The sequence below is a fragment of the Electrona antarctica genome, assembly GCF_951216825.1.
Source record: "Electrona antarctica genome assembly, chromosome: 6".
Classification (NCBI taxonomy): domain Eukaryota; kingdom Metazoa; phylum Chordata; class Actinopteri; order Myctophiformes; family Myctophidae; genus Electrona; species Electrona antarctica.
Window position 1 is genome coordinate 39,002,177 of NC_136811.1, and position 26,170 is coordinate 39,028,346.

General features: G+C 41.4%; 1 protein-coding gene across 1 annotated transcript in view; it reads right to left on the reverse strand.

Annotated features, from left to right (window-relative positions):
* The window catches only part of grik3 (glutamate ionotropic receptor kainate type subunit 3), a gene marked incomplete at both ends in the record, with an annotated part of 119,931 nt that extends 101,097 nt beyond the window's left edge, over positions 1–18,834 (reverse strand). Inside the window, one exon of the mRNA XM_079502968.1 lies at positions 18,714–18,834. Coding sequence (XP_079359094.1) covers positions 18,714–18,834 — 121 coding nt within the window. The remainder of the gene's footprint in view (positions 1–18,713) is intronic.
* Positions 18,835–26,170: the final 7,336 nt, after the last annotated feature.

A 26,170-nucleotide genomic window follows, 5' to 3' on the forward strand; every position in this document is an offset into this window, starting at 1 on the left:
TTGGGTTTTTATCTGCAAGCTCACAGTGCCTTGTGAACTTGAACATTGGCTATATGTTTGCTATTTTTTGCACAGTACCGTAATAATAATCCTTATAATAATAAAGCATGATGACATCTGTTGACATGAACAGATGTACAGTAGGATAACAGATCCATTGTAAATATAGCCGTTACCCACAGGATCAAGAAGGTATTGTAGGGCTAAATTGTTTGGCTGGTTTACATTTGAGTACCACAGACGAAAAACAGTCCAAGTCCAAATTTCATTCTGACCCCTCCACGAAAAGACCTCGTTGTCCTGAACCCTTATCTATCATTTATACATATGGATCAATAGTGTGGACTTAGACTGTTTTTCGTCTGTGGCATTCATTTGATGTATTAGCTATGAACCAACACTCATAGTAGAGTTTACAGCGTAACCACAAGGAGTTACCACAGACCGATGAAGAATCCAATGTAAAATTAACTTAATCTGTGATTCAATGCATTTCTTTCATCCAGTGGTTCACCTAACGAGCAATATGAACAAATAAAAACTCTCCCTTCCTGAATGCTTTTAACATTCAATCATGTACTGTACTGTATGTCAACCAAAATCGTGAATGCCATTATGGATATTCCATTCCAATTGCCTTGCTAAAAAAAGTCATTACACAAGGTCCCTTTGCTGGTGCAGCTACAGAGAGGGAGAGCGCAGCAGCAGTCTTTAACACCCATTCCTCAGCCTCACACAATCGACGGCTGACAACTACTGTACCAATTCAACCCTGTTCTCTGCTCATACAATGCCAATAAGACTATCATAATATTGTATGCAGGGTGGAGTCTATGAGACACTCAAAACCCCAAAACCGTCATCATCGTGTGATTTTGCAGCTCTTCCAGACCAGCAAGGCACTGTAAGAATGGTCAACACATTCTGCCTATACATCGAAAGCACAGTCTCAAAGAGCATCACTATAGTGCCACCTCATAGTATAAAAACCTGTGCTTGTACAAATGCACTCAAACTTGCTTGATGGCCTGTTCGTTGTGCATTAGCTTTATGTGGGGGGGGAAATCACATACATTTTCAGAAAATGTATGTGATGCGGGAGGGGGGAGAGTCAGGCCCTGAATGGACAATTCCATCATGTAATGGTGGATGCTAGAACCTGGAAACTAAAGCAGCAAAAAAGCAGGGGGTGATTCTGAAGCACCCTGCAATCAATGGGTCGCTGACAGGCTGAGGCAGGTGGCTGATCAGCCAGAATGTCAGTCTGAAGTTCCGGGGCTCCGTAGCTAATCAACCCCCAAGGAGGGGGCTCCATCTGCGGGTGGGATCACTCAAGCCTTTCTCGATTACTACCCAGGGAAGGCAATCACCAGCCCATTTTCATGTGCTGTTATTCATTGCCTCTCTCTCTCTCTCTCTCTCTCTCCCCTCCCAACATAATTTTTCACAAATCAAGGTACGCAAAATGCCAAGGAAGCATCAGATGGCGGCAATGTGTGTCAGGAAATGGTGTAATTAAAAGGGCAAAAAAATGAATAAATAACTTGTTATAAGGAGGAATGGTGACATAAAAGAATATGTATAACATTTTTCAATTGTCTGGAATGGTTTATAATGGCCGAATGACTTTAGTGTCTGATGACTGGAATGGCGGGGGAGGGTGGTACCGGCTTTGACGAGAGATTCATTTAAGGCCTTTAAATCCTTTAAATGGTCATGAATGGGCTGGAAATGTGAAGGGTGGGATTGAATGGGCCTCAATTGCCAGTTGCTCATAAGATTCTGTGATTGATCTAGAAAATTGAAATGTAATCCCCATTATACAGTGAGCAGCTGAGGCAGAGGGACCATGGGTCAAGGAAGGTGAGAGGGAGGGAGCACTCATTGTACCCCAGCAAAGGGATTAGCCCAATGAGCACATGTCTAACAGGGTGGCGTCTCTTGTCTAGCGGAAGGGAGAAATACAGTACAGCGAGTGAATGAAATCCAAACAAAAGCTTATCTTTCACCGTGTAAAACGTCCAGAACATCAAATGAGGAGGTATTGCTCGTCTCGGAAGACGGCGACTGACTGGAGGCAGGGAGAGGGGAAGATGGAGGGGGAAAAAGGGAGGTCTTTGTCTATCATCAGCGTGCTTCTAATATGAAGTGACGCGTAAATGAATTAATAAATGAAGAAACGTCTGACAGCCCGACAGCTTGATAGAGCTCCAGACTTCACAGTTACGCTAACGCCCATAATTGGAGGTAATATCGTCTTCTGGCCTCGTTTTTGAGTTTGACAGTGGCTAAGAAACTGTTTGAGCTAATTGTCTGCCCTCACAGAGAACAAGCGCATACAGTGAGATGCACGCATGCACGCACGGAAGCACGCACGCACGGAAGCACGCACGCACGCACGCACCGCACGCACGTACACACACACACACACACACACACACACACACACACACACACACACACACACACACACACACACACACACACACACACACACACCCACACACACACACACACACACCCTGTGATCTCGGTAGTGTGCAGGACTACACTGCTATACACTGCTAGAATATTGACAGAGAATGTGCAGACATGGCATCTCTCAGTCCATGCCAGCCATCATTAACAACTGGAAATAAAGCATGCATGGACTGCTAATTAATCGCTGGCCTCCATCAGAAAAAGTCAGAGGAATAATTTTCTTTTATAATTTCTCTAGCAGAGCCAGACCGATATATCGTTTAGCCGATATTCTGGCCATTATACCCACTTTCCACCTGGCGTCCTAAAAAAAAGATATATATAGATATATATATATATAACATTTTATTTATTATCAAAATTAGCTGATATACAAACTCACGTTGCAAAGCTTGAGGAACTTGTAGATTAATCGTGTAGATCTAATATAATCTGTTTCTAACACCGTAATTATAGTTATAACCAATAAATGATTGTGTGTGTGTGTGTGTGTGTGTGTGTGTGTGTGTGTGTGTGTGTGTGTGTGTGTGTGTGTGTGTGTGTGTGTGTGTGTGTGTGTGTGTGTGTGTGTGTGTGTGTGTGTGTGTGTGTGTGTGTGTGTGCGTGTATGCGTGTGTGCGTGCGGGTGTGCGTGCGTGCGGGTGCGCGTGTGCGTCTGTGTGTTTGTATGCATCTGGACCTGTCATCTCGAGACCCGCCAAACCAGTCAATAGTTTTTACATACCTAAGTAATACATAATTGCTGGACAATAATTATTCTTTTTAAGGATCATAGAGTTATAATTATTACTGATATAATCTGTCAATTTTATAATTGATGGTGGTTGATGGAGTGCCCGGGAAGCACCTGAGGGATTTAAGAGCTGTTCTTGTGTGAACTGCTTTTTTCGTGTGACGATTTGGGCTGACGGTGGCCGGCAGGAATATTTTTACATATCGCCCCAACGCTATTTTGTGTGTATCTATATATGTTTGGTTGTCCATTGTATAACATGTTAGATGTTTTCAAATTTAGCGGCTGCGCCACCGTGCCTCCTTTTCTTATAGCGATCAAAACATTGGTAATCGGTGGTCTTCTTCTAAGACTCTCCAAATTTTGGATCATCATCAGGCCCAAAAACCTGGCATCGGTCAGGCTCTAATATTTTCAGTATAACAGATTAATCCTGGAATAACACAACATTAACCTATTTCCATTTTTTTTAAAAAACATAAGCGCATTTGAAGCAATTCCGCTTCCTACACACAGGAGGTGTACATAATGCAGTATGAGGACAGCAGAGCAGTGGGAATCTGAGCAGGACATGGATGGATAGCAGTGACTCAGGAGATACAGTGCTCCGTTTTGAACAAAATGCCTCAAATGAACACAGTGTGTGATTTCCGTGAAATGCTACTTGGCCGATTCGTGTTTTTACCTATAACTGCACCAATCTAGATTCTGTGTATGCGCACTCCCTATAGAGGCCAAGGAAAAATCTTTGCCCTGCATTTTTCACATGTGCTGTTTATAGCGCCACCAGGAGGCCGATTTATGTAAAACACATTTTTAGGCATTACTCCTTCAGATTGTATCCACATTTCACACAAATCGGTACACATCTCTATAGTCAGACGGGTCTGTTTGATTTCTCATATTACATCCTGATTGACTAAGATTGACATCTAAAGTTTTCCATTTGTACAAAATGTCGCAAATGCACACAGCGTCCGATAATTTGCATGCATATTCCCACTAGGCTGAGGAAGAAATGCCACTTGACATTTTTCAGATCAGCCTCATGGTGGCGCTATAACAGGCTGAGTCGCGTCTTTACCTATAACTGCACCTATATGTGTAAGATGTTGTATGTATATGCACACTCAAGGAAAAACGTCCTGCATTTTTCTAATTTAACTTTTAGAACGCCACCCTGAAGGAGTTCAAGTTATCAAGTTATGTGAAACTCATTTTCCTTTACTTTGTGATTCTGTCATATAATCCTCTATACACTAGTTCCAGCTACTGTAAGTCTTTGTCTATTGCCTATTAACTGCTACTTCTATGATCATGCCACATCAAACGTTCCTGACCTGGTGGAGACCTGTGCTCTGAGGAGCACTTTTTCTAGTTTTTGATAGGTTCTAGGCTAGCTTTATATTGCAGATGTATGTCGGTTATGCAACGTATGCTATTCAGGGTGTTTTAACATAGCGGCAGCCTAGAGCCTTTTTTAACAAACCAAACAAAGTTCACACTTTCAGGCTCTGAAGTGGACTCAGACTAGGACCTAGATATGTTTCGCACATACAATATGTGAGCACTCCAAAAGAACTCAGTTGCCTCTGAAATGAACAATACTCTGAGTACATTCTGCTTCAAGTCTGCGTTGCCATTCACTTAACCAGTGCATTGGCTAAATTCCAAAAGTCAACTTTGTCAGGAAGCTGTTTACAGTTGGAGGCCATCGATATTGTCCTTTTCTTTTTGCTGAGGTTTGCGTGATCTGCGCAAAAGGAGTGTTTTAAACATTATGTTATAATTTAGCTATTAAAGATAGCAGATCTACAAGCTCATAGCGCTACGAGCTTGTAGGTCTGCTATTTTTTTTAAATCGTGAAAATATTTATTTCAGAAAACTGGATGATTTAGAAGGATTTTTTTAAATGTTGAGGTCAGGCCTAAATGGGTCAAATGATAAGGGACAATATCGGTGGCACCCAACTGTAAGTCCAACTTCAGAATTTGCCTACCCTGCCTCAGGAAGGAGATCTCTGGTTGTCAAATGTATGATTCTGAACTTTTGATTATTGAGATTGAAGTTTTATATTGTAATCAGCTAAATAAGTTGGTGTTTTTAATGGCACCTGTAAACCTGTGATCATCCTTAAAGCTGAACAAATAAACAAGCATGACCCAGAAATAGTTTGTGTCCCGAAGCTTAATTTGCTTTTGGAGGAGCTGAGAGCGTGGATAAACAAGAAAACATGAAGTGTATCCTTCATGAGATCCAAAAGCTGTGTCATGCCGTAGACCTAAAAGGAATGATTTAGAGCCGACGAAACGTTTGATCTTCTCGTATTTATAACTAATAATGCAAACATGTAGCTTGTGCTGCATGGCCTATCTCTGAATAACAGTGATCAAAGCTGCTGAAGCAGTTCATTCATTCCAGTTTTACAGCAGACACATCACACATTTGTAGTTTGTTGTACATTTATGAATAAAATGTAGCCTACTTCCCCTGTCTTTTGAGAATGTAATTTCACTTACAAATTCAATCAATATGGTTTCATAGATCTTTAGTTACACAATCCTGTGGTTTGTTGTGTAACATGACTGGATCAAACAGCTCAATTCCTAAACATATAGAAATACGTCCAATGCAGCATGGCATCTGAGCAATAAGCTATACGTTCCATGCAGTGATCCAGCTGTTTCACATCAAGTAATTGATGTCGCTTCAACATGACATTTCAGTGAGCGAGGAGCTCAATTTCACCGTAACAGCACCATGCTGGAGGATAGAGGAGCAGAGGAGGTAGAAATGTGAGTAGGCTATTAGAATTTGTCTAAGTCGACCCTGATTGATTCCTCTGTCCTCACCTTACCTCCTTGACTCCTCGCTTGGAGGTGGCGCAAGGAAACGATGAGAGTGAAGGACGTGACGATGAAAGTATAGGAATTAAATTATTGTGAACACAAAGTGCTCCAGGTTTGTCATTGTATTTTAGACCTCTAGGTTTGCAGATTGCTTATGCCAACCATAACAATGAAATATAACAGAAAGATGGCCTAGGCCTCAATATGAATGCAAAAATAACCTTTTTTGTTGGTCCAATTTTTGGTCCACTCTAAAGGTGCTCAATTGTGTACCTCATTAGCTTTCTCTGCTTACTTGAACATGTATCATGTCGTTGTGGATAGGGTTCATGCCAATTATTCCGATCTTGCACTTTGTAAGTCGCTCTAGATAAGTAAGTAATGAGTGTAATGCTAAATACTTAAAATTGTAATTGTAAATTGACATTAAGTGGACATTAATTCAGTGACATCAGCTTGCTGTCAATCATTTTAAGTGGGGCACTGCTTTAGTGGTCATAATTTCTTAGGCCTATCGATCTAAACAACCCCACACATCTTGTTACTAATTGGGGGCGGCATTGGCTCAGTAGGTAGAGTGGCCAGTTCGATCCCGGGCTCTCCCAGAGTTCGTGTTGAAGTGTCCTTGAGCAAGACACAGAACCCCAAATTGCTCCCAACGAGCATGTTTGTGCCTTGCATGATTTCCTCTGCCATCAGTGTTAGAATGTGTTGGGTAAATGGGTGCATGTATTGTAATGCAGGGGTTCTCAACCCGTGGGTCGCGACCCCTCGGGGGTCGCCAAATTATTTTAGGGGGTCCCCAAATTATTTTCCAAAAAAAAAAGAAAAAAAAAGATTTTTTTTTAAATTTTATTTTCACGATCTTTCAAAAATAGCAGACCTACAAGCTCGTATGAGGTTTAAGGTTTAAGGTTATTGTAGCAGTCAATTTATATTGGGGGTCGGGAGGGGGCGGGGCGGGGTTCCCGAGACATTGCCAAAGCATTTCCGGGGGTCCCCGGCCAAAAACGTTGAGAACTCCTGTTGTAATGCACCATCAGTAAAGCACCTTGGAGGGCGCTATACAAATGCAACATTAAACACCATGGCAAATATATTGTGCACATACCGAGGCTTCGGCACATGCATTTATTTATTATATACTGCATGTCTTTGGGAGGATATAACCAGCATGGGTTTGCATCTAGGAACCAAATGGAATACTTAATATGGATTTGATGAAAGATGCATTATAATCCCAAATATTTGAAATGTTACATTACAGAATTCCATGTACAGTATAGTGGCAAAACACATGCATAAATCATGGACAAGTAGGAGATGGCATTGTTAGCTTTAACCAGGGAAACAATCCATATAATATACAGCAGATGTCTCATTAAATTAGCATGTGCTTGTTGTTACATTACTTCAATCGATCATTTTCATCAAACCAGATAAGTAGCCTACTGATTACAAGCTAGTCTGACACGGACACATTTGATGGTCTTAAAGGTATATTCAGTGATTTCACTTAATTCAAACATCACTTATTTTTTCTTATTTTTTGGATAATCCTCCCTACTATAAAGGGTGCTGACCATATACGGAGTTCCTCCCTGTCCCCAGTGAGCCCCTGGGGTCAAAAAACCCTAGTTTCGGTTTGGGCTTTGGGTGGCAAAGCCTTCATCCAATCAGGATGAGAGGGGCCTTCATCCAATCATGATCGAGTGGGGTGGGCCTTGGTGCACGTGCTGTTGGTCTGTTGTACTTCCCCCACTGTAGAGCGTGCATGTGCACATCTTGTTACCGGGGAGGACCGGGGTTTTTTTTCCAAATCACTGAATGCTCCTTTAAGTTCCTTCTCAGCATTGCTCCTAGTTTATCTCAATTTCATTCAGAAATTAGCTACGGGTATCTATATTGGCATAAATTATACAGACTTATAGTCATTTGAAATAACATGTGTATGTGTACAACTAGATGTACTTGATTAAATTAGATTGTTCTTTAGATTGATTGATGTTTTGTGTGCTTTAATAATGTCTGAAACTTCTGCAGTATTTATTGGGCAGGAAAGAAGAGATTTAAAACCTCAAGGTGACATTATCTGAGTCTAATTTAGGGACAGAAGGCACAATAAATAAGTAATGTTATAGGAGGTATAGCCTTCTAACACAAATAACAAAATAATTGTAGGCCTAATAAATTAACTTAATATTTCCTTTCCTAGCAAAAACTAAGGTTTCCACTGTGTAGAAAGGACCTATCCATCCTGTGTCCAGGTACATCAGAGTAAAACCTATTTCTGCTTGGCTTCCTTCATCGTGCAATCATTTGGCTTCAGAATACCTTTTGCCCTTTTGGTGACTTTAAAGGCCTGGTCACTGATGACTCAGTTGTGAGGGAGAAAGCTACAACGTACAGCACAACGTTGTGCTGGTAAATTTGTTGTGTTGATAAATAAGTAAAGAACATATTATCTGTGTTTTAAATGGAATGAAGGTTAATAGATGATGACAATTTATTTATTTTAATTTTCAGCAGTGGCATGTCATTAGTCCCATTCCGACGTCCTATTGGTCCGACTGGCCCCATTATAACTAACCCTATCACTAACTATCTCCAATCCTAACCTCACACTAACCTAACGTTTGTCGGACTATTGGAAGGTCGGTATTATGAGCAGACTCCCTTTTCAGCATTATAACAAATAGACTACTAACACACTAGTATACATTTTGTATGGCTGCCACAGTACTGATAAAAGGTTGCAATATCCTTCATGTTATAGCCCTTCACATGGGGTTTGTGAAAGCTCACGTGTCAATGGCAATAATGTATGTGATTGACAGGGATGATAATGACCCGAGTGTTTGATTAGTCCATTGTCTAAGCAACGGATAGATGTTCCAAATCAATTATCTATCAGAGAGAGTTAATTATGTATTAGACTGCTGGTTCTTTGGTAACCAAAGCATGTTTTCCCATCACAAATGCTTAAGTGACTTGCTAGTCTTTATTTTCCATGGCAGTAATTCTCTTAAATAACTCATTGACTGCCATTGAGGAATATACACCATTCAATCCACCATTGAGGTGATGTTCGTCATTTGGTTTTTCAGTTATTACGCTCTTCAGCAACATGTGACAATAGTCTAATATCGTAAGTTGCGCTACATACATGATACCGTTTCTAAGGCTTGTAATGTACCTACAATGTTAATTTATATACATTTTCTGACCCACTACGGTTAACCGCAGATAACCGCAAATACTCAAAAATACAGTATACTATGAAGAGGCCTATATGTTACTCAAACAGAAAGTGCTTCTGTGCCTGGGTGTGCACAAGAGTGTTTTAAAATCATGACTGTAGTGTTTATTTGCTCTCAAATGCAATTGGTTTGAAAGCAAAGCAGAAGACTGCACAAGGTGTATGGAGTAATTTCATGGTCTTTTATTTATTTAATATTTCAAAGTCTTTGTCTTCAAGACTTCAAGTCTTCAGTTCCGTTTCTGGCAAACTATTTCTGTATTGTGTGGACAAAGAAACTATATCTGTGTTTAAACTGGCTCAAGAATGACAGGTGATAGATAATGACAGAATTTTCTGGGGTGAACTACTCCGTTCTCCCACGCATTCCTTTTACAGCTGGAGTAAATGTGCAGCCATATTTCGCCAAGCATGCAGTGGAAAGTGGGACTTCTACAATGGCTACTTCTACTGTCTGCACACTAAATAGCCTAATTTATACATACCATTATCTCACTAATAGCTACACTCAATTCTAGAGCTACCCAGGCTATGCACTATCCCACTCTCCCTTCCCCACTGCATCCACAAGAACCTCCATCTTGCAGTCCATATATCTGAACCTGATCCTATGCAGACAAGTTGTCTGTAGATGATTCACAGTGTCCACTCTGTGGTTTTGCCACAGTGCTCCCAGGAGGACAGTTTGAACGGCAGATCGACAGAAAAGTAAAAGATTCAGCCAGTCAAGACGGACCATCCCGGCTCGATCCTCCTGTCTGCACACAGCAGGAAGTGCTGTGTGGAATCTTCTTGGTATTGGCTGTGTTAAATAAATTGACGGTGGCTCCCTGCCTGCCTGTATCAGTGCAGGGATAAGCACACTGGGGTGGAGAGTTTCTCCACAGCTGCCATGCTGTATACTAGTGTGTATCTCTTATTGCCAGGGTAAGAATGGAACAAATCAAAACAGAACAAAAAGAGGAGTGAGGGAGAATGTACATGGTACAATACTTAGTGTTAATTTATCCATTTGAACTGTAACTCGAGTGAACACATCTGTACACATTTTTTTCTAAATTTTGATAACACGAATTTTGTAACACATTGATTTCACCCGGTGCCAAATCCAATGAGCCCTGAACCGAGCTCATGCTTCCTTCAATGCATGAGGAGTGAGCAGGCTGCTCCTTATCACCTGACAGGGGGGAGTTTCCCCGGTAGGATCTAGCGCATGGAAGGAACACGTTATTTCAACCAGTTCCTTTCCCCTCCATCAGCCAGTAGAGAGCCAGGATTACTGCATGTTTTTTGTGAGGGTACCTACCCTACGGGACACGGGGAGAACATGCAAACTCCACACAGAAATGCCCTTTTTGCGCTGATGACGTGGAGGAGCTCAACACGCCCGCCGACAACCTCAGCATCCCTGGCGAGAATGAAACCGCGGGACCTTCTAGCACTGCTACCAACTGCGCCACTGTGCTCCCTACACTCTGAGATTTAAATTAACACTGTGTAGCAGAAATTACCTACCGATGTTTGTCTCATCTGGTCCTTCTCATTGTCTCTATGGGGAGGGAGGTTGGTCTTCTCTCATCCACTTCCTCACAGTTGATTAGTAACTCCTGCTCTAACCCTGAACCCTGAGACTCCGTGCTAGCTCCCCTTGTATAACCCCTTGGCACGCAAGTCTGCACACCGAAAAACGTGCAGACTATCTCCGACATGCACATCGACACCCTCTCTCTCTCTCTCTCTCACACACGCGAGCACACGCACGCACGCACACACACACACACACACACACCATAGTCAACGAGCAATACAAGAAAATCGCACGCACGACCACGACCTGACATTTCCAGTGCGCCTATAACAATGAGAGCTTGATTAAAAAAGGGCAGAATGAATTGGTCCCACCCCTCTGCTCATTGTCTGCAGCTGAGACTAAATAGGTTTTAAACCTGTGCATGGCCACTGATACCTAGTGTCAATTTCCTGATGACTATACAGCAGTGAGAAGAAAAGGTCTCGCTATTGTAATGCATGGGTGCAACTGCATGTAACAGCAGTGTCAAAGGTGCCGAAGTTTACACACAGTGTCTGGGGATAGATAAGGATGAGGTCTTGCGGATGGCAAGGCTAACACTGCTCCCTTGAACGCCATGGTGTTTGAAAGGTGCAGGAATAGAGCTCTGTTTTATCTTGTTTAGGGCAACACACAAAAGGCTTTCAGCGTGGCGGGTTTTTAAAATTGGGATCAAAAGGTTCAAGCTAATTAACAAGCTAAATAAGAGTCCCCCAAGCTTCATCTACACAACCACACTCCCTCTTTCTCTCACGCGTTCTTTCTTTCTCCCTCTCACTGCAGCACTTTGTATGCATGTGGATAAACTGTCATATAGGTTATGTATGTCTGGAAAATCAACAACAAATTCCCCCCTGTGCTTGAAACGTAACAAATAGCCCCCAAATTACCTCCAACAAGATCATTCTAATTAACTATTTATAGCTAGTGTGGCGCGGCCGGGGATTAAAAGGAGTTATGATCGCACATTCCCTTTTCCAACTGTTTTAATGTTATTTGACTTCTCTAGCAGAGCCCCGAGGAGCCTGAGATGGGAGAGTCAAACGGAAAGGACAAGGGCACATAATAAAGACAAATGGCTAGAGCATGAAATTTGATTCAGTGCCTTGGTACAGAAACATTTGTGGGGAAATAGCTAACATTGACAAGTCATGAATTTCAAAACACTGTCAAATCCAGGAAAGCACACATCCTGCTATAATGACATTGAGTCCCCAGGGGCCCAAGGGGCACTAACACACAGATTGCGGACCCAATCAATCAAGCTGTTGTTCTCATAGACTTTTCTTTCTTTCTTTTTTTTAAGTTATGCAGTGCTATAAAAACTGCCAGGCACCTTACCGACTGAGACAGTTATGTCTCTGCTGCTGCTCAATAGCCTAAAATTAATACTGCATTCTGCAAATCAAATTCTTACTGTACGAAGGATTGACTGTGACAGAAGGCTGTTCCCTCACTGGGATTTCTTTGTTTGTTTAAGTAGAATAGACAAATGCACAATATAACATAAGTCAACCACCACCTTATGTATTCAAATGATTATAAGAAGCATATGCTTACAGCAGACCTTTCGCTGCAGAACACACACTTTGTAGTACGATGTGAAAACACCATCTGGTGTGCGAGCGGTCGCTAGGCTAAGATAGCTTGGGTTATATACAAGACCTGCTGTGTCATAGGATTATCTTGCCGGTTGGTAGATCCTTTCTATTAGCCCCTAGTGGCTTGGATTAGCGGATGATCATTATTATGTGTGACTGAACAAGCAGCTAAGTACCTGTGCTTATTTCCCTTGTACAGTAAAGTCTTATTAGTATTAGTTAGTAATCTAGTGCATTATGAGCGGACAGTATGGCACATTACATTTATCGCGCTTTGCTGTGGCTTCATTTTACACATTCATTATAGTGGTTCTCAACATGGGCTCTGGGGTCTTCGAGGGGGTTCCAGGCTGTCCCCAGAAAAATGAGTTAATATAGGATCAAAATCAGTTTAGCTGATAGCTGACATTACAGTACTGTACAAGCTCACAACATGTGACGTATTGTGGTTTGTAGATTTGCTATTTTCAAAACATTGTGAAACATTTTGGAAATGTTTTGAATATATATCGGGGTCTCTGGCACAAAATATTTCCAGGTGGGGATCTGCAGCCAAATACATAATATTTGTGGGTCCTTGACATGAAAGAAATCTGAGAACCACTGCATTATAGATTCAAGTATACAAATCTTTTTGCCCATAACTAGACTGCATTTTGACAAAGCTGAAGCATGTAGCTTACTGTATTTTTTTGTTTTGTCTAAAAAAAGATTTGTTCCTTCCTTTTGTGTGAACAGGATGACAGGCAAGTACAGAAAATGCCACGTACAGAGACAGGCCCTCTGCAGAACCAAACGAACATCTGCCGTTCCTCATCATCTAGATTGAAGCTAATGACGAGCGGCGAGTGTGCTGACAGGGAGAATGGAATTGGATTGTGTACAAGAGCCCCAGTGAGACCAGACATATGTTTTGGAAAACGTTAGCGGATGGAGTATGGGTTTGTATGGCTGTGTGTATGGCTGTGTGTGTATGGCTGTGTGTGTGTGTGTGTGTGTGTGTGTGTGTGTGTGTGTGTGTGTGCGTGCGTGCGTGCGTGCGTGCGTGCGTGCGTGCGTGCGTGCGTGCGTGCGTGCGTGCGTGCGTGCGTGCGTGCGAGTGTGTATGTGTGTGCGTGCGTGCGTGCGTGCGTGCGTGCGTGCGTGCGTGCGTGCGTATGTGTGTTGTCTTCAAGATATTTTAAGACATGAAGGTAAAATGGAAAGATCCTTGACTAAAAGGACAATATTAAGCGACAAGAAACCGAAAGTGTATGTAATCTTTCCTTCTGTCTACCCTATGCCTACATGTTTATACAACTGGATGAAGGGGAGTGTGTTAGCACAGGTAAAACAACCACTGTTTCCTTCTCCCTTCAATCTCTGCTTCCTCTAACAGAGATAATGGAATTACACATCAAAGAAGTCTCTCCCTGGATCCAATTCTTCTGCGACCTCTCTCAGGCTTTGTTCATATTCACCACGACAACTCCCCAGCCTCAAGCCCCTATCCGACAGGCTTCTGGTCCCTGCTTGCTGCTAGCGTCTGGGGAAAGATTAAATTTAGATGGAAATGAAATATTCATCTCTACTCAGCAAATGATGTCCATCTTAATATGATACAACTCTTAACTCACTCAGTGCCACAGGACGCCTTTGGATGCCTCCCCCTTATTGTAGCACCTCCCCGTTGTGTGTGGGTTTGACTTTTTTATAAAAAAATATTTCTTTCATTTTAGATGACAGACATTTGCACAAACCCAGACGTTGTTGATCTCAGGGAGTGTGTGCAACTTGAGAGTGCAGTGCACTCATTTCACTTTGCTGCAAGAACTAATCACGTCTCTCACTCTCTCTCTCTTCCACTCTCTAGCACTCTCTCTCTCGATCTCCAAGCCTAGTGATGTAGCAGGGTTGAATGCAGCTCTCTGAAGTGGGTCTGTGTGTCTTCAACACAGCAGTGAGCCCAGGCCGATTCCTCTTACTGAAGCTTCCAAGAGTTCACATCTCACCCAGCTATCAGTGCCTCACAGCCGAGGGCTTACTACGAAACCATAGGCCAGTGGTTTTCAAAGCGGGGGACATGGCCGCCAGGAGGCTTCAGGGGGAGACAGGGGGACCAATTGGAAAGGAGAGGAAAATTAAAACAAAAATCATAAAAGAAGTATATTAAAAAAATCGAATTCAATTGTGCCTGTTAAAAACAATGTAATCATGGCATCCCTATGTTGGGCATGACATTATTGTCAGAATCTTTCAAAAACATTTCAAAACTGTTTCAAATATTTTCACCATGCTGTGCTTCTAGATAGGCAATTTTCATTATTTTCACAATTGTTTTTAAATAAAAACATTTCACAATATGGCTATGTGGGGTTCCTTGTCATGGAAAGGTTTGGGAACCCCTGCGATATGCTATTTCACCCCCTGCACCCACCCACTACAAAAGGCTTTTAGGAGACCGAATGAGAATGTTGTGACCAGCTGTTGCAAACTGAGGAGTGAGCAGAATGAAGCAACATGACAATATGATTGATGAACTGCCACCGATGGAGTGTTTTAAACGATTAGTTAAAATAAATGATTATTCAATAACTCTCCAACAGACAGAGAATACCATCACAGGGTAAGGGACAAGAAATGATGTTTCATCATTTCACAGATTTAAGAGAGACGTATAACTATTGGCTATTATGAATATTTCAATGTATATTAATATTAAAATAAAAAACTTAGATGACATTTCATTACTGTACCATATACCGTACCGTACCGTACTGTACTGTATTGCAGCGTGCTATAGCACCTCACTGTCTGGATAGCAATTTTGCATTATTTCTGGATTGTCATGTCCTCACACAAAGCAAGTGCCTTTACATGGATGCGTGATGCTAAAACGTACTCAGTGAGATTGTGTTGATTGCATTCCAACTGCCGTGTTGTAATTGTAACAAATAAAGGAGTAGTACTGTTATAAGAATAGTAACCCAATCTAGGAACTGAATTGCTTTATCTTTTCATTTGGGAGTTTTCAGGTTCATTTCACAGCAATATCATTCAGTTCCTTTCTGGTGGTGTAGAAAGCAATGCGTAGAGGGGATGGTAATGAAATCTGCCATCCACAGGGACAATACAGACCTGTTGATGGTCACTCTTACCATTTACTGTACCTGTTATTGCTGTTGGGAAGAAAACTTGTATCTCCAAATTCATAAATTAATGCCCTTTAATATATTTTGCCACATGCCAAAGTAGCAAAAATAAGCTCACAACACATTGACAGCATGTAAATCTTTTTGGACATAAAAGTGAGTGATGTTATATTAAACTGAAATCATATAGGCACTACTCACACTCATCTGAGTCAGAGCCAAAGTGTTTTTAATATACAGCATACAGCATTATCTGCTGAAATGGCTCAAATAAATTACAGTCCCTTTTCAAACATCTCTCCTTAAACCATCAAGGGGAAAAAGAAAGGTGTGAAAAGAGGAGAAACCACAGCGGGTGGGTGGATACAAGTGCAGTTGGAATAGTCTTTTTTTCTCCCTCCGACACTCAAGCTTGCAGAATAGGTCTGATCGACCATCTGGCCTCAACTTGGAGCGCTGCACTGTAAAATCACTAAAATCAACTCCACCTTGGATACCCACCATTATCCAGATGGTGCACTTGGAGAACTGCTTTTAGGGATACCTATAGTACAGAGTGCAGTCACATACTGTAGCACAGACAGAAGACAAGAGCATCCTGCTGAACTAAAGCCACCGCCCACATCAGTGATTGTGACTGGTTTGTTTGAGCTGGTAAGCAAGTGTAAAGGTTTTACATTGGGCGACACACTGCACTGACTATGGGAGCCCTCTGCTGGAGTCAACATTATTGCTGTGGCACGGAGCACGCACGCTGCATGCTCACTCCCTCTCTCACACGCACATGCACGCACACACACACACACACACACGCACATACGCACGCACATGCACGCACACACACACACACACACACACACACACACACATACACACACGCACACGCGCACACACACACACACACACACACACACACACACACACACACACACACACACACACACACACACACACACACACACACACACACACACACACACACACACACACACACACACACAGTGCTTGGAGTACCAGCCAGGTTGGAAGACATTATTTAAATCATAAAAAAATAAAAAAATATACCAGTAGTTATAGTTAGATCTAGTTGTTATGTTTAGACCGTATATGCAAAAATAAGATATATCTTTACAAAACAACAGAATGTTCCTCCTAACACAATGTTGGTGACTGACAATATTGGCACTCACACAAATTAAGGCTGTATACTATACTTGCATATAGGCTATGAGAATTATTGACATTCTAACAGGCAATTTAATTTGAAATTCCTTTTTTCAATCCAATCCATATCAATATTTTAAATTGTAAGATGATTCACACATTATATTTCATCCATGTGAGTACACTTATCAGCCCCACTAGGCCAAATGTTGCAATTTCTTTTTTGTACACAAATAGGGCTCTTGTGCATACGCAAAAATTGTGCAAAGACAAACCTAAAGAACACAGAAATCTGACTGCACCTGTAGGCTACTGCATCAAAAGACAGTTTCTAAAAAAGAGGGAAAATAAATAAAAAAAGGAAAATAAATCATTTCAAGGTACATTTATCTCAGCAGTCTGCCATTTTCAAAACTAATGCCTGTCAAACTCTGTCTCATGTCTCCATTGCTGCTGTACAAAAAAAATGTCCCTTCGACTTAAGCATTTCATTTAAGTCACTGCAAAACAAAGCATGCGGTGACATTTATGCCGTTTCCAAGACATCACCAAAGGTCAGAGAAGTCATAGCTTTTTCAGAGTGAAGCTGTCAATCACAATTTCACAGGGTGATGTGTGATAGAGAAGAGAACTGGGTCTACACGTTTCTTAACATTTATCTTGTATGTCATGTATCCTGTTAGTTAGAGGTATTGATGCATGGCTGTAAAGATAATACAGTAAATTGTGGTTTATTCAGCAGAAATCTAATACATTTTAATGTAATCAATGCCTTTTCAATTACCATCTCCTGGTCTTGACAGTATGTCCTAATGATGAAGAGTATACAAAATGTCAGGGGGAACTGGAATGCTCCTGTGAAAGAACTAAGAAGCAGCTGGCAGGCATGGTCCATTTCCCTCTGAATCATTTTGTGATCACTATTACACTATATCACTATATGTGACTATGGGTCCTTATTTTAAAGCCCATATCTCTCCAGCTATAGCCTCGCTTTGGGCTCATTTGAACAGTAGGCTACGGGTATGTTAACGTTGGCCGATGCCATTGAGTGATTGCCCTGCATGGCACCCTGCCAAATGTCAAAAACGATTTGCCTCGAGACAAAAAAAACGTATTGATCCTAATTCTGCTCCTGTCTCCTATAGCGCACCAAATGTTTCAACGCATCACTAGGCTATACGAATGACAATTCTCACATTGTTCTCACGCAGTTATTTGAAAACAAACAAGACAGAATCTACCAACCACGTGTTTATTTTTCACATGAAAGAGAAACAGTCTCAGATGTAAAAAAAACAAAACAAAAAAGGATGCAGAAAGTGGGCAAGTTGCTTGCATCTGTGCGTTTTGACAGCAATCGTTATATATTTATCTCACTTTTTAATTACTTTATAGCTGTTTGTCCGCATGGATCTGACGCATTTGTAACATTTAAGAACTTTCTGAAGGTCGCTTGAAGAGAACGCACTCTCCCCTGTTAAAATATACAGCAGTTGCTATGACTTGTTAATTATAGCCTACAGAGTCAGACTAGCCTATACTCTCGAGCGATATTCATATTGCCTAAATGTAGCCAGTTCTAGGTTGTTTACAAACGGCAGTATTTAGTCAATAGACAAATGGTTTACTGAAAATGGAAAGAAACAATGCAGAGGTCAAATTAAAACACCTGTATTTCATATCTACAGAGTGGAGCTCATTGCCTATACATTTTTTAACTAGGCTATAACATATGTGCATCTTGATTCCCACTCATGTGAAATAGATTATGCGCAAATTGGTATATTGAAATGGGTACCAGATCAGTCGTTCCCGCCGCACGTGTACGGGGACTAGGCTATAGCTTATTGCAGAAGAATATAGGATGCAACTTTAAACAATATCGTAGCCTACTATTTGTGTGTAAATGTGAATAACTTACCTATTCGAATAACATTAGGCATCCCATAAGAGTATTGAATCCAAAAGAGACACGCAATGAGCGATGTCCAGTATTCCAAAATTGAACTCCGCGGAGACAGCCAAGTGGTATTTCGCATCATTGTAAAGTCGTGGGATCCACTTTTTTAAAATTCCAAAGACGATTCAGAATTGCTCATCAAATTTGATTTCGTCGGTGTCATATGTGGATTTTGGAGTCTGCGACAAAATTTGCTCTCATTGTACTTGGTGCAACATTCTCCCCCAATGATTTTCCCCCCTTTTTTTCTTTTTTTTTTCTTTCACTGCCAAGTCTTAGAACGGCTCGACCAGGATGGAGCTCCAGTCCGTCACAAGCGGATCACTGATACACCTGCTACAATCAGCAGTCCCTGCGTCTCCTCCCTCCGTCGATGCTATCTGTGTACCACAACAAGCCAGCTGCTACATTCCCGTTCCGTACCACTGTGGACTCTGTGGAGAGGAACTGTCTGCGCCTGCGGAACTTTGGCTCTCACCTCGAGCGTTGTGTAGTTGCCCCGGCCAAAAGACAGGGAGAACACGTTACACAATAAATGCCAGAGAATGCATGCGCCTCCTGAACTTTCTGCTTCACGCGCTCAAAATGTGCGCTATACCTATGCAAGTTTTGTCATTTTGATCAGCCCGGTAAACGAAGCTGCGCTGCTCCCGTCGCAGATGCTCGGAGAAGATAAATCGTTCCGCTGCGCTCTCTGCTATAGCGCACGGCGATGGCACGGAACTGTTTGTTTGCAGAATGCTCAAACCAGCTCCAGTGGGTATTTGTTGGATTACTATTCAATCTAGAGATATTCGAGTTTGCGGTCGGTCCAGTCCAGAGCGATGCGCGTAAACTACGACCCTTCTTCACCATGCACGGTGCCACTATAGGCATGCGTCGTTACGCATGATCGTTGACAGCTGTCCAAGAAGGAGTTAGACCAACCGAGTCCTGCTTTTAGTTTCTAGCCTGAGCTGCTTTTTGCTGTAAGATGTTATTGTTTAATTTAAACTGTCAAATGCATGAGTACGATTCTTAAAGTAGGCCTACGTGCAATTTATAGTAGGCATATAGCGTTTTATTTAAATCCATGTGATCGAAAGTATCATGCTGTTTATCTGTTCAACCTAAATAATAGGAAACAAGTAAAACAAAAAAATATATAAACTGCAGGTGCAACCGTGCAAAGCTCTCAATAGAATTAAGTATTTGCAAGGGGGCAATAAGAGTCGAACTGGGGCTTGGCTTGGGTCACTCACTGACAAAGTAGAATTCCGATTATTGGGGGCGTTTGTCTGTGTCAGTGAATGCATTAAGACCCTCCTAACTGCTGGTGCATAGCTGTGTAAGCCGATCTGTCTGTCCATTTTTCATTGCTTATCTAAGATCCATCAACTACAAGCTGCAGGTGATGACAGACATGCTGCATGCAATGGTATATATGGTGTGTTTTCCTCCATACAGTTCCCCCATCACTGCAGTGAATTAAGTGGTGAGTGGAAATATGGATAGCCCCTATTTTGTGCCACATCATTTATGTTTAATAAAAAGCCATTATGAATTATGAAAGTTATGAATTATATTTCCATTTGAGCCCCCTTATAAGCTATAGCAAATAGACTATGTGACTTTAATGTATCCTGATTATTTTTCACTGCAATTTTGTATTGACTAAACATTCACTATACTGAAACACAGTATAGAAAGTATAGCTATTCTGGAAAAGTCTATTCCACAAATATGTACAACTTTAAAATATGTATTTTAATTAGTGAGGATTTGGAATAATTACAAATATTGTATTCCCTGTAAGGCTATAATTATTTGTTGTTAATGAGCAGATCAATGCTGCTGAGAGACAGTGTTGTGGCTCATTGCTTTTATTTTCCTATTTGGACTGAGAAAAGACACAAAATAAAAACCCACACTGTGTATCAGGGGGCATGCAAGCAAGAACAAGACAAACTGACTGCCACTGCATATTCATGTCTCCCAGAGCAGATTTATGGCCTCTTGGCACAATGTAAGGACTATCAACTTGAGTTATGTGGCCCGGCTCTCGCATTATCGAGATTCATTGACTTGCTGCTCTTTCAAATACAAAATGTACACAGCTCTAGCAAACAAGACATTGGGGGTATATCGGTGCCCTCTATACAGAGACTCGGAGACTGTGCTCTCAATCACTTGGGCTAATCTATGGGTCAGTGAAGCTGATCAATGTCTAGGGCAGGTGAGTCACAGTAGTCATTGTATCACACACAGATAGCTATACAGAACAATCCCCAGCATTAAAGCTGCAATCCACACACAGGGACTCATGTTTCATGTCCTATCTGGTCTTTGAACCTTCGAACATTTCTACCACAGATTATTGCACTTATGACTTTCAGGCAGTACTACTTGGCAACCAGTAGATGTCCTACCCGATACCCTGAGTCTATTTTGTTGTCTGTGGAAGAGTATAGGAACCTGCAACCACTGCAGATGTAGCCTACAAATATAATGTCAAATAATACAAAATTGTATTGCAGAGTATGTTACAATATAGTATATTGTAACATACTCTGCAATACAATTTTGTATTATTTGACATTATATTTGACAATAGATGTCAGATAGCAGTTTTAATTGAACTCAGAGTTTACAAATCGATGCATCATTTGGCTCCATTTGTACACTCAGATTTAAATTAGAGTAAAATTAACACCCATGATTTGACAGTGTAGGCCTATAGGCTACACTATAGACAGGCAGAATCACTATAATTTTGGAATCTTGTGAATGGGTCTGAATTATTTGTGTTTCTAAGTGCTATACTTTATGTGTTTGGTTATTTTACATCGCATTTTAAATGATGCAGTAAGGGTGGTTAACTCTTACGTACAGTACAGTACAGTACAGTACAGTACAGTACAGTACAGTACAGTACAGTACAGTACAGTACAGTAAGTCAAGTTTATTTATAGAGCGTCTTTCACAGACAATCACATGCTTTAACAACAATAAAAGTAAAACAAGTCAATAATAGTCAATACAAATAAAACAAGTCACTAATAAAGTAAGACAAAAATAAAATAGAAAATATTCCTCAACGGCCTGTTATAGCGCCACCATGAGGCCGATTTAGGCAAAACACATTTCTGTAGATAACTCGTACACATTTTATCCATACATCACACAATTCGGTATACACTATCTCCATAGTCATGTGATCAACACAGATCTGCACAATTTCCCATCTTCCATCCTGATTGGCTAAGATTGGCTTCCAAAGCTCACATGATTGGTCCATTTCGAACAAAATGCCACAAATCACAAACAGTGTCCAATTTCCATGAAATTATACACGCACATTTCCACTAGGCCGAGGACGACATGCCACTATTTTTTCCCCAAATCAGCCTCACGGTGGCGCTATAACAGGCCAATTCCTGTTTTTACCTATAACTGCATCGACAACGTATGTATGCGCACTCCCTAGAGGCCATGGAAAAACATTTTCCCTGCATCCCTCCACATCTGCCGGTTATAGCGCCACCATGAGGCCGATTTCTGCAAAACACATTGTTTATGTTAAGCACAGATTTCATCCAAATCTCATGCAAATCGGTACACATGATCTCTGTAGTCATGTGATCAAGACGAGCCTGTTGGATTTCTCAGATTCTACACTGATTAGCTAAGATTGCCTTCCAAAGTTTACAGGAGTAGCCCGTTGTGTACAAAATGCTGCACATGTCCTGCTCATCCAGAATTCTATCCTCAGAGATGCTATGAGTGATCTGGCTCTGCATTTCCTCAAAAAAATTAAGAAAATTGTTGCAAGAAACAAAAAAACAAAAAAACATGTTTATATTACTCCTAAACATTTTGCCAAACATCACACACACTCCTATCCTCCGGGTGGAGACCTGTGCCCAGAAGGGCACTTTCTCTAGTTATGTAATTATTAACCTACTTCCCTGGGAGAGAGTAAGAAAAAGCCCCCCTGAGGGCTGACCATGATACTGATAGTGTCCATACGGTCCATGATACTGACATTATATGACCATGATACAGTCTAGGATGACATGAAGAAAACGTGCACAAATACATTCAATATTATTAAAGCGGTTTGTCTTGGCGACTATCTCGTCGCCAAAAATAGACAATCTACATCTTGCGACCTGGTGTGCGGGCTTGTAGATCTATTATTTGTGGCAAATGTCCCCCCCAGAATAGGGATGCTGGGGTCCAGGTGGTTAAGACATTTTCAGAGAGACCTCTAAAATCATTATAAACTGGTACTAAAACAGTCCACACAGTAGTAAAAACTGTCCAGTTGATTGATTTAACATCACCCAGCCTGATCAAGCCATGCAGGCGTGGAGGAGTTCTGCCAGATAATATACTGTAGCCTCGCCGGGCCAAGTACCGAAAACAAAGGGTCAGTATACTTTTATCTGACCAAATACCTTCTTTTGCATTCACTCAGTCAAAGCACTATACTTTCTAGTAAATTTAAAGGTAATGTAACTCGGCTGCCGTGTTACATGGTCAGGGCAGTGGGCCATGATCACTTTCAAGATTTTCAATAGACCCTGATCCAGAAAAGGTTGGCAACTACTGAGTTACACCACTGGGCGATACCACTGGCCGCCCTACAGCATTTAATACACAGTCCAGCCATACAGTATAATAGGTTTTGAGCTGGCAGCATGATGACATGGTCAACCCAGTTTTTCCCACAGCGAAATGATTGCTGTCATAATTACAAGCTTCCAGCGACCAATGGCTTGTCTAGCAAGTCACTCATAAGTAATGGTTCAGAAAACATCAAGTCCCCATTGTAAAAATGAAGACATGTGGCAAGTGGTGTACTTAGTTGAGCCGATTGATCAGTGCATTTTGTTTCTTTTCCGAGAGCTGGTATGAAAGCAGAAAGAAGAGACAATCAATGTCCAACAAGATGCCTTTCAGTGGCTGCCTATAATCTACACCTATGATTGGCCAGGAGAATATGTGCAATCCAACATGTTGAATGAATCATGCGAAACATTTTCTACATTGATTTTCCTTCTCGCTTCAAAAGGAATATAAAAGACACTGCCACCAGGCTTGAACATAATGATTAAGATCGAACATCTCCCCCACAACAAAGGGTCAATAGGAACACGTCTCCAAGTCTAATGTGCTTCTGAATTATATGTCGTTTTTCATCACTCTTTGAAAAGAGTCACTTCTTTCATGACAGTTAACAAACAAAATCTCAAGTCTTTTCACAGGGCTACAGTAAACTTTTGAAATTATGGAGAAGTTGTGTATTATAGAAAGAGACAACAGTATGTTTGGCTATTCCATTTCTGTGACTTCATTGTGTGGCTCTGTTTTGTTTATTACTTTTGTATTATTATTTTTTTTGCAATGCTCTTTGGAATTGAGCAATTTCAACATGCAGTACAGTACCCTTTTCACTGCACCAGTTCACTGTTAGCCGTGTCCTGATATAGCATATTCTAAATGTCTGTATTGCATTGGTTGCACAGGCGAGCCACAGCATTATTTGTACATACATGGTTGTCATGACAGTTTATGGCAACTCCAGTCTCCATTACACTGGAGCTGTAATGCCCTTGATGCTTTAGTGGGCAGACACAGATAATTAAATGTCAATTTACCCTCTTCAGCTATATGGGGGCAATGCTGCTGCTTTTCTGACAAATTGAATACTTGCCCCAGCCTCGTATATGATTCAAGGCCAGGTGCCATGTGCAGACAAGTTTATGAGGAATTGGCCCAATTCTGGCGCTGATCACAACATTTACCGTGGCTCCAGACTCTGTGCTCTAGCCCAGAGTTAGAGAGCAGGGCTCAAGATGTATGTCCTGCTACTGACGTATGTGGTGGTGGTGCCCAGAGAGGGAGAGAGGAGACAATCACAAGCCTGATCAGTCATCCAGGCAGTCTCGGGGATGGGGAAATGACTGCTAGTGGGGTTCAAGCCCAGTGGTTATAGATGAGAAAGAAACAGGGTAATAATAGATTCTTGACCATCCTGATTTATCTTTTCCGAGATGACTATTATCATCCTTATCATCCTCACCATCTATCTTTGATAACAATCGCATGCCAGCTTACAATGGTTAAGTCATTTATGTGCTTCTGTGTGCTTCTGTGTGTGTGTGTGTGTGTGTGTGTGTGTGTGTGTTTGTGTGTGTGTGTGGGGGCAGTCTTCTAACCTTTTTGTCTCATAGTATGACTCATCATCAACCTCAATAGCTGTAATTCATGTCTGTGTTTTAGGTTAGGTTCCAGCATTCAGATGTATTCACTAACAAGGTTAAACTAGTTGAACTCAAATTATTAAATGAACTGCTTAACTACTAGATTGATTAATTTTGGTCAGTGGTTGACTTGACTTGGATCACGTGATTGACTTGATTCAGTTTTGACCCGTCCCCCACCACCACCACCCTTCTCACACCCCATGGTCTCGGTTGTGAGGGGTGATTTCACCCTCTTGCTTGTGACATGGTCTCGCTTTCGGTGGTCTTGAATACGTAGCGCTACCATTTGGTTAATGTGTACACTTTCAGAGTTGAATGAACACTGATTTGACTGTGTATGCATGCATTGCTGGACTTGACCACCCTCAGGCTGAATACCATCAGGGATACCACCTTGAGTTTTGCCCATGGTGATGTCATCTCATTTACATAGTCAATGTCTGAAACTGCAGCCTGCACTTCCGGATTATTTATTTTTGAGTGGTGCAAACCACTCCAACAACCAGCTTTGTCTGTATGTTTGTGTACCTGTGTAAGTGTCCGTGCACAGGTGAGCATGGTTACCATGGTCACTGACATTACGTCAGACCACAGCTGATCAGGCTATATAAGACCTTGCACCACTCAGTTCACATGGGTGTGATTTTTTATTTAATGCTTTACAAAACACTAATAGCCCTTTTGGTTACTTTACAAAGAAATACTCAATATCAAGAATCAAGAGAGTTTATTTGTTCTAACAGCAACACAACAAGAACAATAATATTGGACAGACCGACAGGAGCCAAACCATAACAATAATAATAATAATAATAATAACTAGAAAGGTCGCAATTTATGGTGATGTCATCTCATTTACATAGTCAATGTCTGAAACTGCAGCCTGCACTTCCGGATTATTTATTTTTGAGTGGTGCAAACCACTCCAACAACCAGCTTTGTCTGTATGTTTGTGTACCTGTGTAAGTGTCCGTGCACAGGTGAGCATGGTTACCATGGTCACTGACATTACGTCAGACCACAGCTGATCAGGCTATATAAGACCTTGCACCACTCAGTTCACATGGGTGTGATTTTTTATTTAATGCTTTACAAAACACTAATAGCCCTTTTGGTTACTTTACAAAGAAATACTCAATATCAAGAATCAAGAGAGTTTATTTGTTC